At 51.2% G+C, this 12,182-nt stretch overlaps 1 protein-coding gene across 1 annotated transcript; it reads right to left on the bottom strand.

Moving 5' to 3' along the window:
- Positions 1-7,465: 7,465 nt before the first annotated feature.
- Positions 7,466-11,497, bottom strand: Akp3 (alkaline phosphatase 3, intestine, not Mn requiring). Its single transcript, NM_022680.2, is given in 11 exon segments — positions 7,466-8,697; positions 8,784-8,897; positions 9,120-9,311; positions 9,385-9,519; positions 9,644-9,716; positions 9,799-9,933; positions 10,366-10,538; positions 10,616-10,790; positions 10,937-11,052; positions 11,162-11,278; positions 11,362-11,497. Coding segments are annotated over 11 exon segments (1,680 nt in total). The 5' UTR covers positions 11,429-11,497; the 3' UTR covers positions 7,466-8,314.
- Between the last annotated feature and the right edge of the window lie 685 nt (positions 11,498-12,182).

The raw sequence follows: 12,182 nt of genomic DNA, 5'->3' as shown, positions 1-12,182 counted from the left end.
GTGTGAATCTCAGAATTCATGTAGAAGTTGGGCATGGTGGCACACCTGGAACCCCACTGACAGGAAGGCAGGCAGAGAGGGCCAGATAGCCAGAAGGCTGCAGGCCAAGGAGCATAGAGTACCAGGCCTACGAGAGAACCACCCCGAGCAAAAAGTGGATTACCTTGAGAGTTTGTGCTCTGACCTCTCCTAATGTGTTGTGTACATAGGCATGTGTGCCCCCTCACATAGGTACCCTCCACATGAATGCGCACACACACACACACGCACACACAATGAGAGAGGGACAGAGACAAAGAGAGGTAGAGACAGAAAATCAGACACACACACACACACGCGTGCACATACACATGTGCACATGCACACACACACACTGACACACACCACACACACAATGAGAGAGAGACAGAGACAAAGAGAGGTAGAGATAGAAAGACATACACAGAGAGATAGACTGAGTCAGAGGTAGAGACAGAAAGACACACACACACACACACACACACACACACACACACACACACACACAGAGAGACACAGAGAGACAGGGACAGCAAACGAGCAACTTCTTTTTCGTGCTGGCCCCAGATTGTCTATCTAGAGGCTGAGCACTCCCTGCCCACCCATTGTCCTTTGGAGCCACCCTGTGCCAGGGCGAGGCAGGACAGTGGCCAGACTTCATAGCCCAGCTCCCCTTCTCGTCCCCATGGCCTCTGAACCAGTGAGAGATTTATTTATAGAGACAAGAACTAGTTCTCTCCCACCTCTTACAAGAGGAGAGCTTCTGCTTGAATTAGTGTTTCCCCCCTTGTTCCCCGCTCCCTTGGCAAAGGGTCACAGACATTTCTATTACCTCCAAACCCACTGGGTCTATGAAGGGGCTTCGTGGGAAGCCAGGACTCTCTGGGCTTTGGAATCAGCCCGCTGTTCAAGTTTAGGCCACTGAACAGCAATTGATCTGCAGGAGGTGGTCCTTGGGAGAATTCATGGAGAAAAATCCACTGCTAATCATGCTATTTATAATTCCTTCATATGCTTCGCGAAGGGTTCAGGACAATGAGAAACTCAGCCCATCCTCCCCAGGGAGGTCCTTGCCTCAGAAGCTCACTTGTCATTGTGCTTTGAAGTCCATGGATTTGTGTGGCATGTAACTGACCGAGGGACCTTGGCAGCCTTACAGAAGAGCACGGATCTCGGCCTCACCCTCACCCGTCAGGCAGTCAGTGGGCCCTGCCTGCAGTACCACCAGGACTGAGGACTCTGTCTCTCTTTCCTGTTGAAAGAAATGGTTGTCCTGACCCCACGCAGACTTTCCTATAGTCCTTGTAATGATCTGGAGCCCACATCTGGAGTCCTTGCTCCCCACGGCCAATACCATAATTTCTTCCTTTATCTAAGGCAAACCACAGCATCCTTCCCTCACAGGTGTTACCCCGTGTCTGCCAACTACCCTCCTCCTTTGTTCGGACTTAGCCATCGGGCATGAGTTGTGGCCCATTTGGAGCCTCTGAGGTTTCCTGAGGTGGGGACCCTCCGCTTTTGTTTACGTGTAACCTACCTCTGAGGTGACTTCCTGTATACTCCATGGGTTATAGCTCCCAGACTCTGCTATCTTTGTGCAGTATAGCCGTGCACTGGTGGTATAATGGTGGGCAAAGCTGGCTTTCATTGTGCCTCATTTTACCACAGATTCCCCAGCTCAAGTCACATTTCTGCCAGACGGTGTATTCAGGTGAAGCAGAAATAAATCCACTTGGCGGATCACAGTGGATACCCCTTCCTCCCCGCCTTCGCCACCGCTGTAATCAGTACAGGGTTCAAGGTGCCTAGAGTGATGTATGGGGCATTGGGTTCAGTCCCAAGTGGGCTAGAGTCCAGCATGAGCTCATCTCGTGGACCGTAAAGCAGGCGCCAGGCTTCCACGACCTCAGCTGCTGCCTGGATGCGGGAGCCTCTGGCAGCCGCTCACAGCTGATTCATTGGGCCGGCAGGCAGCTCAAATCCCCAAGCTGCTGTCACATGGAGCTGTAAAGGCGCATCTCTTCTTGTCTATACTTTGCATAAATAAGGAAAAAAATTCTCCCATCTTCCTGTGGGACCTAACAGTCGCAGGGGCTGCTGTCAGGGACTTGGGAGGTGATGTCTGAAAGCGAGGAAGACTCTTTAGGGGAACATTCTCCTTTTACCTGAGCAGCTCTGGCCGTGGTAAAGGTCTGAGATGCCATGCTAGCCAGGGGTGAGACTCTGGAAACACGATGTAAAAGGTGCCAGAGTACCACATTGCCATCCGGTGGCCCCCATTTTAAGGTCAGTGGGGGGTCTCACTACCGGGGCAGGGGAAGACTTTCTTCCCTGAAGGGCAGTTCAGCAAGCTCCTCCCCCTTTGGGTTCCCTGGCATCATGCCAAAGCTCAATGCTTGCAGGCTGACATCCCCAGTGGGCAAGGTTACATCAAGGGGAACTTCTAGCCGCTTGCAGGTGCTGCAGGCTGGTGTGTGCTGCTAGCAAACATGGGAGCTTGGAACAGCAGGAATAAGTAGGCCCTGGGGCCACCTTTGATCAGGGGTGTGATGGGAAAGCCCACACAGCTTCTGTAGGCCTCTGGAAGGTGGGAGGCTGGTGGGAAGCTTCCTCAAGGGGCTGGGAGCCTGTCACGCAAATGCTAATGCTAGAGGCACCTGTTTCCAGGACCTACATCAGATGCAACGTCGGCGGCAAGGGCGAGAGGAGGGCACACCTGGCACCTGCCTGAATCTTCCCAAGTGGCTGAGGCAGCTGTGCCCATTTTTTCCCCTTTGTGGCATTTTCTATGCCAGCTGTCAATGCTTGGAGGGACTCTGGGAGTGGGGACAGGAAGTGAGAGCTGCGGTGCCCTCTGGCCCGGCCTGGGGCAGATCTATGTCTGGGGCAAGGTGACCACTATCATAGGGAGTTATCTGGCCCTTAGAGATTTGGCTGAGGGCACCAGGCGCTCCTGAGTGCCCGCTATGTGCTAGAGTATCTTCAGGTATACTTCTGTCCTATGTTTTGTCACAACCCCGTCAGTGGACAACCTGTGGCAGGAATAGTCAGGCTTCATAAGTAATGCCAAACTTCAGTGCTGGGATGTGACTCAGTAAGGGGAATGTTTGACGAGGCTGTGTAAGGCTGTAGGTTTGATCCCCAGTAGAAACCCAGCATAAACCCAGCATGGTGCTATATGCCTGTAATCCCAGCACTTGAGAGATGGAGGGAGGGGGTTCAAGAGTTCAAGACCAGCCTGGACTGTGAAACTCTGTCTAAAAACAACCAAGCCGAGCCAAACAAAAAACGTGGGCCGGAAGATAGCTCAGTATAAGTAGGTATGGCCAGATACATGTGTACATGCAGGAGGTGGAGTCAGAGGATCCTTTTTAAAGACTCTGTCTTTAAAAAAAATAAAAATAAATATCAACAACAAAACAAACCAAAAACCCAAGAGTGAATGGCTCCTGAGAATAATGTCTGAGAGGCTTTTCTGATCTCCACATGCGTGTGCACATACATGCATTTTTCTACACAAGTGCACCATAGGAACATTTGTGTGATGTAGACAGACAGACAGACAGACAGACAGACAGACACACACACACACACACACATTAAATACTGTTTTTAAAGTACTATTTGAAACACCCCCTCCCATCCTTCGTAGTACAGCCTTAGCCGTGGACGCCTTGAGATATCCAGCAACAACAGTATAAAATCCTCACGGTTCACCAGACGTTTAAAAACAGCCTTCAGAACATGAAGACAAACCCCTGTAATTTTTTTCCCTGACGATGTTTAGAGCTATGTGCTTCTCAGCCCAGTACTTTTGATATTTCCCTAAGCAAGGATAAATATTTGGAAAGCTGTTGTAAAGTTTCTTACATAATAGCATAAGACAAAAAAGAAAAGAAAAAGGGGGGAAAAAAACCCACCTAGCACCAGGCAAACACTTTTTCTTTCTGCTGCAGTAAAAATGGCAGAAACAATGAACAGTAAATGATCTGTCGACAAACCGAAAGGCATATCTTTGTCAGCAAATACTCCTGAAAGATATGGGGGAAACACCGCCGTTGATTGGAAGGACGAGTATTAGAGAAAATTACCCAGTGTGGGAGGTTTGCTATACAGTTGACTGAGAGTACAGATGTTCCTCAGCTTAAGGTATCTGCCGGATTCTCTTCCAATCACGAAATGCACAAGATACAGCAGAGAAGAAATACTGCCTGCAGTAAACGCCTTGTTGAAATAAAAGCAGTGGCCTATGGGGAACATGGTAGAAGTTATGCTGATGGAAGAACCAGGGGAAAAGGATTTTTAAAAAGGATTCTGGGTAACAGTCAGGGCTCAGGTGGCTTCCAAAGTCACCCACCCCACTCTTCAGTCCACAATTATAGCCCTGCAGGCACACATGAATGTAGGAGGTGTGGCGTAAGTTTATAAAAGCAAGATTGTCCTATTAGATCAAAATCTTTGTGACTCTTGGTGACGTGGTTGGGTCTGGCCTCAAAAGCTTTCTAGATTGGAGAGAATGAGTCAGGAATAATTGTGGCAAAGTCCTAGAAGGAGGTGTCCTGAGGATTCTCCACCCCTTCCCTGCCACATCACCGATCCTGCTGACAAAGTCTCACTGTGCTGCCCCAGCTAATCTGGAGCTCCTGAGCTCAAGAAACCCTCCTACCTCAGCCTCCCTATAGCTGAAACCACTACTTCCCTCCTCTGTGCCTCTCTGCCTCCCTTCCCCTCTCCCTCCTCTGCCTTCTCTCTCCTTCTTCTCCTCTTCCTCCTCATTCTCCCTTTCTAAAACTTTTTTGAGACAGTATTTCACTCTATACTCCCAGCTGGTTTATGATGCCCAAGCTGGTCTTGAACCTGTGGCTATCCTCTTGCTTCAGCCTCCCAAGTGCTAGCAATTCTAAGGCTATACCACCATGCCTGGCTCTCACTCAAAATTTGTGTGCCAACATTTACTAAGGCGACAAGGGTTGTCTTGTTTAAGGACTTGGTAAAAAGCTTGCAAAAAGGGAATGTACTTTCCCTGCTCGCAACCCTTTAGTAAAGATGTCCCTTTAACGAAAAAGTCATAAGAATGCCGTCTTTGAATCTTGAGTAAAGTCTTATAGTGGAGAAGGAGAACTTGACAACAAATTTGAACAGGATTCTCTTTGCATGGGTGCAGGTACATGTGAGAGCATTCACAGTGGCCAAAAGTGTATTAGATGGCCTCCTCTAGTATTTCTCTGCCTTATCCTCCAAGACAGTCTGTTTCTGAGCCTGAAACTCACAGTCACCAAGCTCTGGAAATCCTCCCGGCTTTGTTCTCCTTAGTGCTGGGGTTTACAGGTGTGTGAGACCATGTCTGGCTTGTTATTCAGGTACTGGGATCTGAACTCTGGCCCTCATGTTTGAGCAGCAAATGCTCTCATCACTAGCCATTAGTCCAGTTCCTGAAAAGGCTCACAAAGACTTGATTCTGTAACCAAAGATGTATTTATAGAAATTAAATTATTGCTGGGCAGTTGTGACTCTCACCTTTAAGCCTAGCACTCAGGAGGCAGAAGAAGGCAGACCTCTGTGAGTTCAAGGCCAGCCTGGTGTATAGAGTGGGTTCCAGGATGGCCAGGGCTACACAGAGAGACCCTGTCTTGAAAAAAAAAACCCAAAAAACTTGTACTTATTCTCTCTCTCTCTCTCTCTCTCTCTCTCTCTCTCTCTCTCTCTGTGTGTGTGTGTGTGTGTTTGTGCATGCCATAGATTTCTTGTGGCAATCAGACGACAATGTTGTAGAGTTGGCTTTCTCCTTTTATCTACATGTAGATTCTGGAGATCAAACTTGCATCGTAAAGCAAGCACCTTTATGTGCTGGGCCATCTTGTTGGTCTCCCAGCAATGTGTGACCAATAAAGTCCTCGTACTCACACCCTGAGACTTGTAAGTAAAGACTAATCTAATCTGCTTTTCAAAATTCAGGTATACTCCCCATGCACCGTAAAACTCGCCTCCTTAACGCACACAATCTAGTACTTTTCAGAAACGTTCACAGAGTTGAGCATCTATTACCCAACAGCTAATTCCAGAATGGGCTGGTTTTTAAAACCACAAGTTTGAAAGTGAAGAGGTCCTTGGGTTTTGAACAAATTTATAAAACATAGACGTGTAATGCCACTCCATTGTGTTGAAAGAGCACCTAACTGACACCCAGGAAGACAGAAATATATCAGCTGGAGCCAAACAAAAGCCTTGCATAATTGGTGGGTGGAATTTAAAAACCAGTATGATGGTCCTGGCAGCTCCGTTAACGATGCCTTCTTCCATTCAGCTCCCGTATTTTCACGACAGCCACTAAAATCCTGTATTGAAATAAACTACTCCAAGAGCCAAGACTTCAAATTGTTGTTTCCCAGTGTTAAATCAAGATTTTAGCAAACAAGGAAACATATTCAATCTCCCTAATATTACTAGCGGGAACAAAGTGTGTTTTTTGTACCTTCATAAATGTACAAATAAATTTGTAGTGTTGCAGAATTTACTGGGAAACACAGCTAAACCCACCTTTACATAATTCTTTCAAACGTCCTCATTGGCTAGGTCAGGGAAAGAGAACTATGGGGGGGGGGGGTGATCCACCAAGTTCCCAACGCAAGTCAGAGAGGATTAGGGGAGGTACATTCCCCTCTGGCTGACCAGCTCCTATATCTAGATATCACCCACTCCAAGACCCCCCAAAAAAAGAAAACAACACCCCCCAGATAAACAAACAAAAACAGAAAAAAGGGGGGGAAAGAGTGCATATTACCAGCAACAGCCCAAGTACCACGTCCTGAATTCTTTTTTTTTTTTTTTAACAATTAAGTCAATTTATTTAAACAGTTGGCTTAGGCATCTGCAATGGTGACTTCAACCTCCACTCCAGGCTCAATACTGATGGAAGTAATCTGCTTAACAATCTCTGAAGGACTGTTCTTATTCAAAGGCTTGTGAGCCCAGCACCAATTCTCCCTCTCCTTCAACAGCTCCTGGAAGCCTTAGCTTTGCATCCTTCATCCCAGCCACCCTCATAGACCCAGTCATTGTAACCTCCTCAGCTGACTGCTGCCTCAGGGCCTTTGTACCGCTGGGCCCTGTGATTCAGGCCTTCACTCTATTAGGGATTCTTGCTCAGCAGGCTGTTACCCCTCCCCACCAGAACCCTGTCCTCCACGTGTCTTTGCTTCTGCAAAGGACCTACTAAAATGCCGGGAGTGTGCCTCACACTTAAAATCCCAGCATTTGGGAGACGGCAGCAAATGGGTTGTCAGGGCAGCTTGGGCTATGGAGTCTCAGGGGGAGGGGAGGAAGAGCAGGACGGGGAGGGAAGGAGATGTTACTAGAGGATGGGAATATGGCTTAGTGGTAGAGCAACTTTCCTAGGAGGCACTAGGCTCTGGTTTTGAGCTGAAGAAACAGGAAATGACTATTGTTATCGTATTGCACAATACTTTATTATTGGTCTGTCTCTCCCAGGGGAATGTAGACCTAGGAAGTGAGGGGCTTTCAGAAATTTAGGTGCAGCCTGAGATGACCTGGGAGTGGTGGCGGGGGATACAGCTCCTTGCATTTCCTAGCTGAGTGAAAGACGTGGAAGGGCTGAAGGACTCCAGAAGCTTCCGCTCTATGGATTGGTGTGGCTGTGCCCATGAAGGGTTCTGAGTGTGGACCTGGCCCAGTGACGGTGAGGAAGGACTGTGTCAAAGGCTGGCTAGGGGAAACCAGCACAGCAACCTTGCTGCCTGCCATCAGACTAGACTGAGGAGTGATGAGAAGCTAGCCTCTTCCTTATGTCTTAGTCCTGGGTCCAGAGCCTGCAGGGATGGATCCAAGCCTGAAGAGAGGATCAATGGGTAGATGCATGTTTACTCCTTCACAAATTATTGCTGGGATCCTGTGTTGCTAGGGGCTGGTGGATGAAGGCAAAAGGAGAGTTGGGACTGTCCCGTGAGGTCCGAGCCTCAGAGCTGTGGTGGTCATGCTGTCTGGGAAGGAGCTAGCTCTGTGGGATCTGAGGCTGGCTGCTACCTCAGAGGTGATCACCCCCTTGTGAATGCCTGGGCAGGGGCCTAGAAGCTGCAACCCTAAGTAGGGCTAAGCGTTGAGGCCACTAGAAGAAAGCGAGAGGATCCTGGGGTAGAGCCCACAGCCAGCATGCAGGGAGCACTGGGTAAGGGTGCAGTTGGGGAGGGGACCATGAGGAGACATTAGTGGGAGGTCAGGGAGCAGAAGGACCTGGTGAGAGAGCAGACACCTGGTGGGTGGACCCTGGCTGAGTTGGAGTTTAGAAATCAGCAGGAGCCCCCAGTAGTAGCATCAGCGCCTTGGCCAGTAGTGCCAGGGCCAGTGGGCCGGTGGCTGGACCCAGGCTACTGGCGCTGTTCTGGACCCGGGTGGTAGTGGTGGTGGTGGTGGTGGTGGTGGTGGTAGTGGTGCTGTTCTGGACCGGGGTGGTTGGTCTGTTCTCGTCTGCAGGGGGCGCCAGGCCACAGTCGGTGTAGGGCTCCAGGCAGCCTGCGAAGGCCATGACGTGCGCGATGTAGTTCTGTTCCTGCACTCCGTGTAGCAAGTGCGCCTGCGGGCCACGTGCGAATATAGCCACGTCCTCCCCACCGTGGGTCTCCGACTTCACCGGCACAGCAGCCTGCTGCTGGTACGATGGGTCATCTGGAGGGACAAGATGTTCAGAGAGAGGATCTCTGACCTGAGTCCCCTCCGCTCGACTTTCAGGCAAGCTAGGCCACCGCACTCACGGCTTTCAGCATCGGTGACGTTGGGTCTTTCCCCTGTACCGACATAGCCTGGGCCATTGCCATACAGGATGGAGGTGTAGGGCTTGCCATCCAGAGCATTGAGGGGAGCCAGCCCTGCATGGAGGAAGAGAGACACGTTGTCCTACCAAGGACTGATGCTTAGACTAGCCCCCGCCTTTTGCCTGGCCAGTGGGTTCAGTCGTTGCTAGATTTCCCACAAGGCAGGTGCCCTTTCTGTCCGTTTAACAGAGAAACGACAGCTCAGAAGTTCGGTATGTAATTGACACAACAAACAAACAAACAAACACAAACACCTGTCACTGTCTCCCAACCTACCAAAGATGGAGGTCCCTCGAAGTGTGTAGCCACCAAAGGAGAAGACATGGGAGTGGTCAGCAGTGACTATGGTCAGAGTGTCCTGCTCACTAGTGAGCTGGCTGGCCCTCTCGATGGCTGAGTCGAACATCACAGCTTCAGTCAGCGCCAGATAAGCTGTGCCCAGATGGTGACCGCGGTCGATCCGGCCCCCTGCAGGAAGCCAGTGTGCTTGAATCCATCCCTGCCCATTGTCCCCTCTTTCCATGGGAGCTTGAAGACTCACCCTCCACAAATAGATAGAAGCCTTTGGGGTTCCTGCTTAGCACATGCAGGGCTGCCTCTGTCATATCCTTCAGAGATGGGTCCATCAGGGGGTCTCGTTGAATCTCGAATTTTGTGTCTACAGGCTCAAAGAGGCCTGGGGGACAAAACCAAAAAAATGACGGTGACTGCCAAGCTTGGTAGTGGGGTCGTGGTACGTGTACACACAATCAGTGGTTGCCGTCTGAGGTGTTCCACCTCAGGAAGTATGGGGCCATTACCCATGAGATACGTCACTGATGGATCCAGGGACTTCTGAATGAGCTCTTGGCGATTCCAAACATACTGGGAACCCTAGGGGGACGTAAACAACTGGTAAGGCCCAAAGTCCTTCCCTGGTCTCCCCTGCATCACTATTAATCTGCCACCCCATCACCTGGTGCTTTGACAGCCATTCCTGCACCAGGTTCTTGCCGTCCAGTCTGGTTCCAGTCTCATTAACATCATTCGGATACTCAGGGTCTGGGGTTCCTGCAGGAAACATGTATTTTCGGCCCCCACCAAGGATCACCTGTGGTCAGAGAGGATGAAGGAAGGTGAGCTTTAGGGCCTCTGCCTCCTTTTCCAGCCAGCTCCACACCAGGTGTGTGGGAACTACCCAGCCCTCAGAGACTCCCAAGATCCAGGGAGCTCAGTGTACAGGCTGACTGGGACCACCTCTTCCCCCTCTCCTCCATTACCTCTCCCCTTCCCTGCATCTCCCCTCCCCAACCTCACTCCTTCCCCTTCCCTCCCCTCTCCTCCCCCTCCCTCTCCCCTCCTCCTCCCCTTCCCCTCCCCTCTTTCTCCCCTTCACTTCCTCTCCCCTCCTTCTCCCCTTGCCCTCCCCTCCTTCTCTCCTTGCCCTCTCCTCCCTCCCCCTCCTTCTCCCCTTGCCCTCCTCTCCCTCCCCCTTGCCCTCCCCTCCCTCCCCCTCCCCTCCCCCTTGCCCTTTATCCCTCACGTTAATGTCCATGTTGGAGACGAGTTGTGTAGCAATGTCCTTGCAGCCCTCCTGCAGTGCAGAGGCAGGCATATCCGCATCCCCGTACCAATTGCGGTTCACAGTGTGAACATAGGTGCCTGCTGGAGATGCGTGCTGCACCCTGGTGGTGGTCACCACGCCTACGGATTTTCCTGAAGATGGCAAAGGTCAGGGTGAGATGTCCAGTACCCCGGGCTTGCCCCCATCCCTGAGCCTGGCTCTGACTCACCTGCTTTTTTGGCACGATACATCACAGAGAGGACCTCGTTGCCAAATGTGGTGTTGCACTGGTCAAATCGTGCTGCCGCGCTCACACCAATGGTCTTGTAGTTCGTCTTGACCCCACATAGGTAGGCGGTGGCTGTGCTTGCACTGTCTGGGACCTGTCTGTCCACACTGTATGTCTGGGGACAGAGATACCACCCAACTGGGCTCAGAGCAGACATTTATTTCTTCACCCAAGCCTGGAGGCTGGTCATTTTCTCTGCCACCCTTTCCCTGGGTCCCCATCAGCTTCTTCCTCACATTCCAGATGTGTCTCAGTACTCACCTTGGACAGAGCCATATATGGGAAGTGGTCCATGGCTAGAGGTGTCTCAGGTCCTAGATTACCTTCCAACTGTCCCTTTAGGATCCGAGTAGCTGTCACTGTGGGCACCCCCATCCCTGAAGGAGCAGAACCGCATCAGAACTGAAGCCCAAGGCCTGCTTGTACCCACCAGTGGCCCTGGGTACTTGGAGTACAGGGGTCCCAGGGTAACCAGGCCTCACACACCATCACCCAGGAAGATGATGAGGTTCTTGGCTGACGTCTGAATGGGCTGCAGCTTCTTGGCAACATTCAGGGCATCGGCTGCCTTCTGGTTCCAGAATGCTGGGTTCTCCTCCTCCACTGGCCAAGGGAATAGCAGAGGAAGGGTCAGACTGAAGGGCCATGGGTGGGAATGGGGTCTGCGTCTGAAGGAGCCTCATTACCTGGAATGACGCTAAGGGACAGTTGTAGCCTGAAGCCCAGCAGCAGCAGCACCCAGGCGCCCTGCATGGCTGGGTCTGGTGGTGGGGCTGCAACAGACGAGGAGCTGGGACACCAGGGGATCAACGAAAGCACAGAATGCCTGGACTTAAATAGGGGAAGACTTTGTTCCTAACCGAACAGCCCCACTCCCCTCCCCTGGATCGAAGTGGCCATCCTGGCCCCGCCCCTGCCCCGTGAACTGAACTGAACTCCTGCTTGCTGGAGGAAAATGGCAGGGTGTGTCTACAGCAGCCTGGGCTGGGGGTCCTGACAGAGCAGGCTCCATGTGAGCACTAGGTGTCCTCCCCAAGTAGGGAGGGAGATTATGCAGTATGCAGCTACCCTCTTGCCTGTGCCTCATGCTGCCACGGTGCATACCCACTTCTTGCTCACAATTCCTGTCTCTCAATCACGCTTGCTCCTGAGAGCCAGGGGAACTAGGCTTGTTCTGGGTGCTGGAGGTGGGTCTTGAAGCACACAGCTTGGATGAGGGGCCTTTTTTTTTGGCTTCCTTGATACCTGGAGTCAAATGTCAAAAGAAACAAGGCACGTTGAGTGCCCTGCTGTCCACTTGGCCTCTCGTTAAGCTTGACCTGGGCAAGTACTTGGGATGTTTTCTCTGTGCTGCGTGTTTAAAATGGGGTTGCAGACAGAGGTCTGTCTTCCACGTGGAGACAAACCTTGCATGGTGGCCTCCAACAAGAGCAGCTGTGTGCTATGGTTTGAATAAGGATGGAGTCCGTTCCTGGGTGCACAGGTTGCAGGCTTGGTCCCTGGTGTG

This window comes from Rattus norvegicus, chromosome 9, assembly GCF_021556685.1.
Source record: "Rattus norvegicus strain SHRSP/BbbUtx chromosome 9, alternate assembly SHRSP_T2T, whole genome shotgun sequence".
Taxonomy (NCBI): Eukaryota; Metazoa; Chordata; class Mammalia; order Rodentia; family Muridae; genus Rattus; species Rattus norvegicus.
Note: the sequence above shows the minus strand (reverse complement) of the source record. Positions and strands in the feature narration are given on the sequence as shown.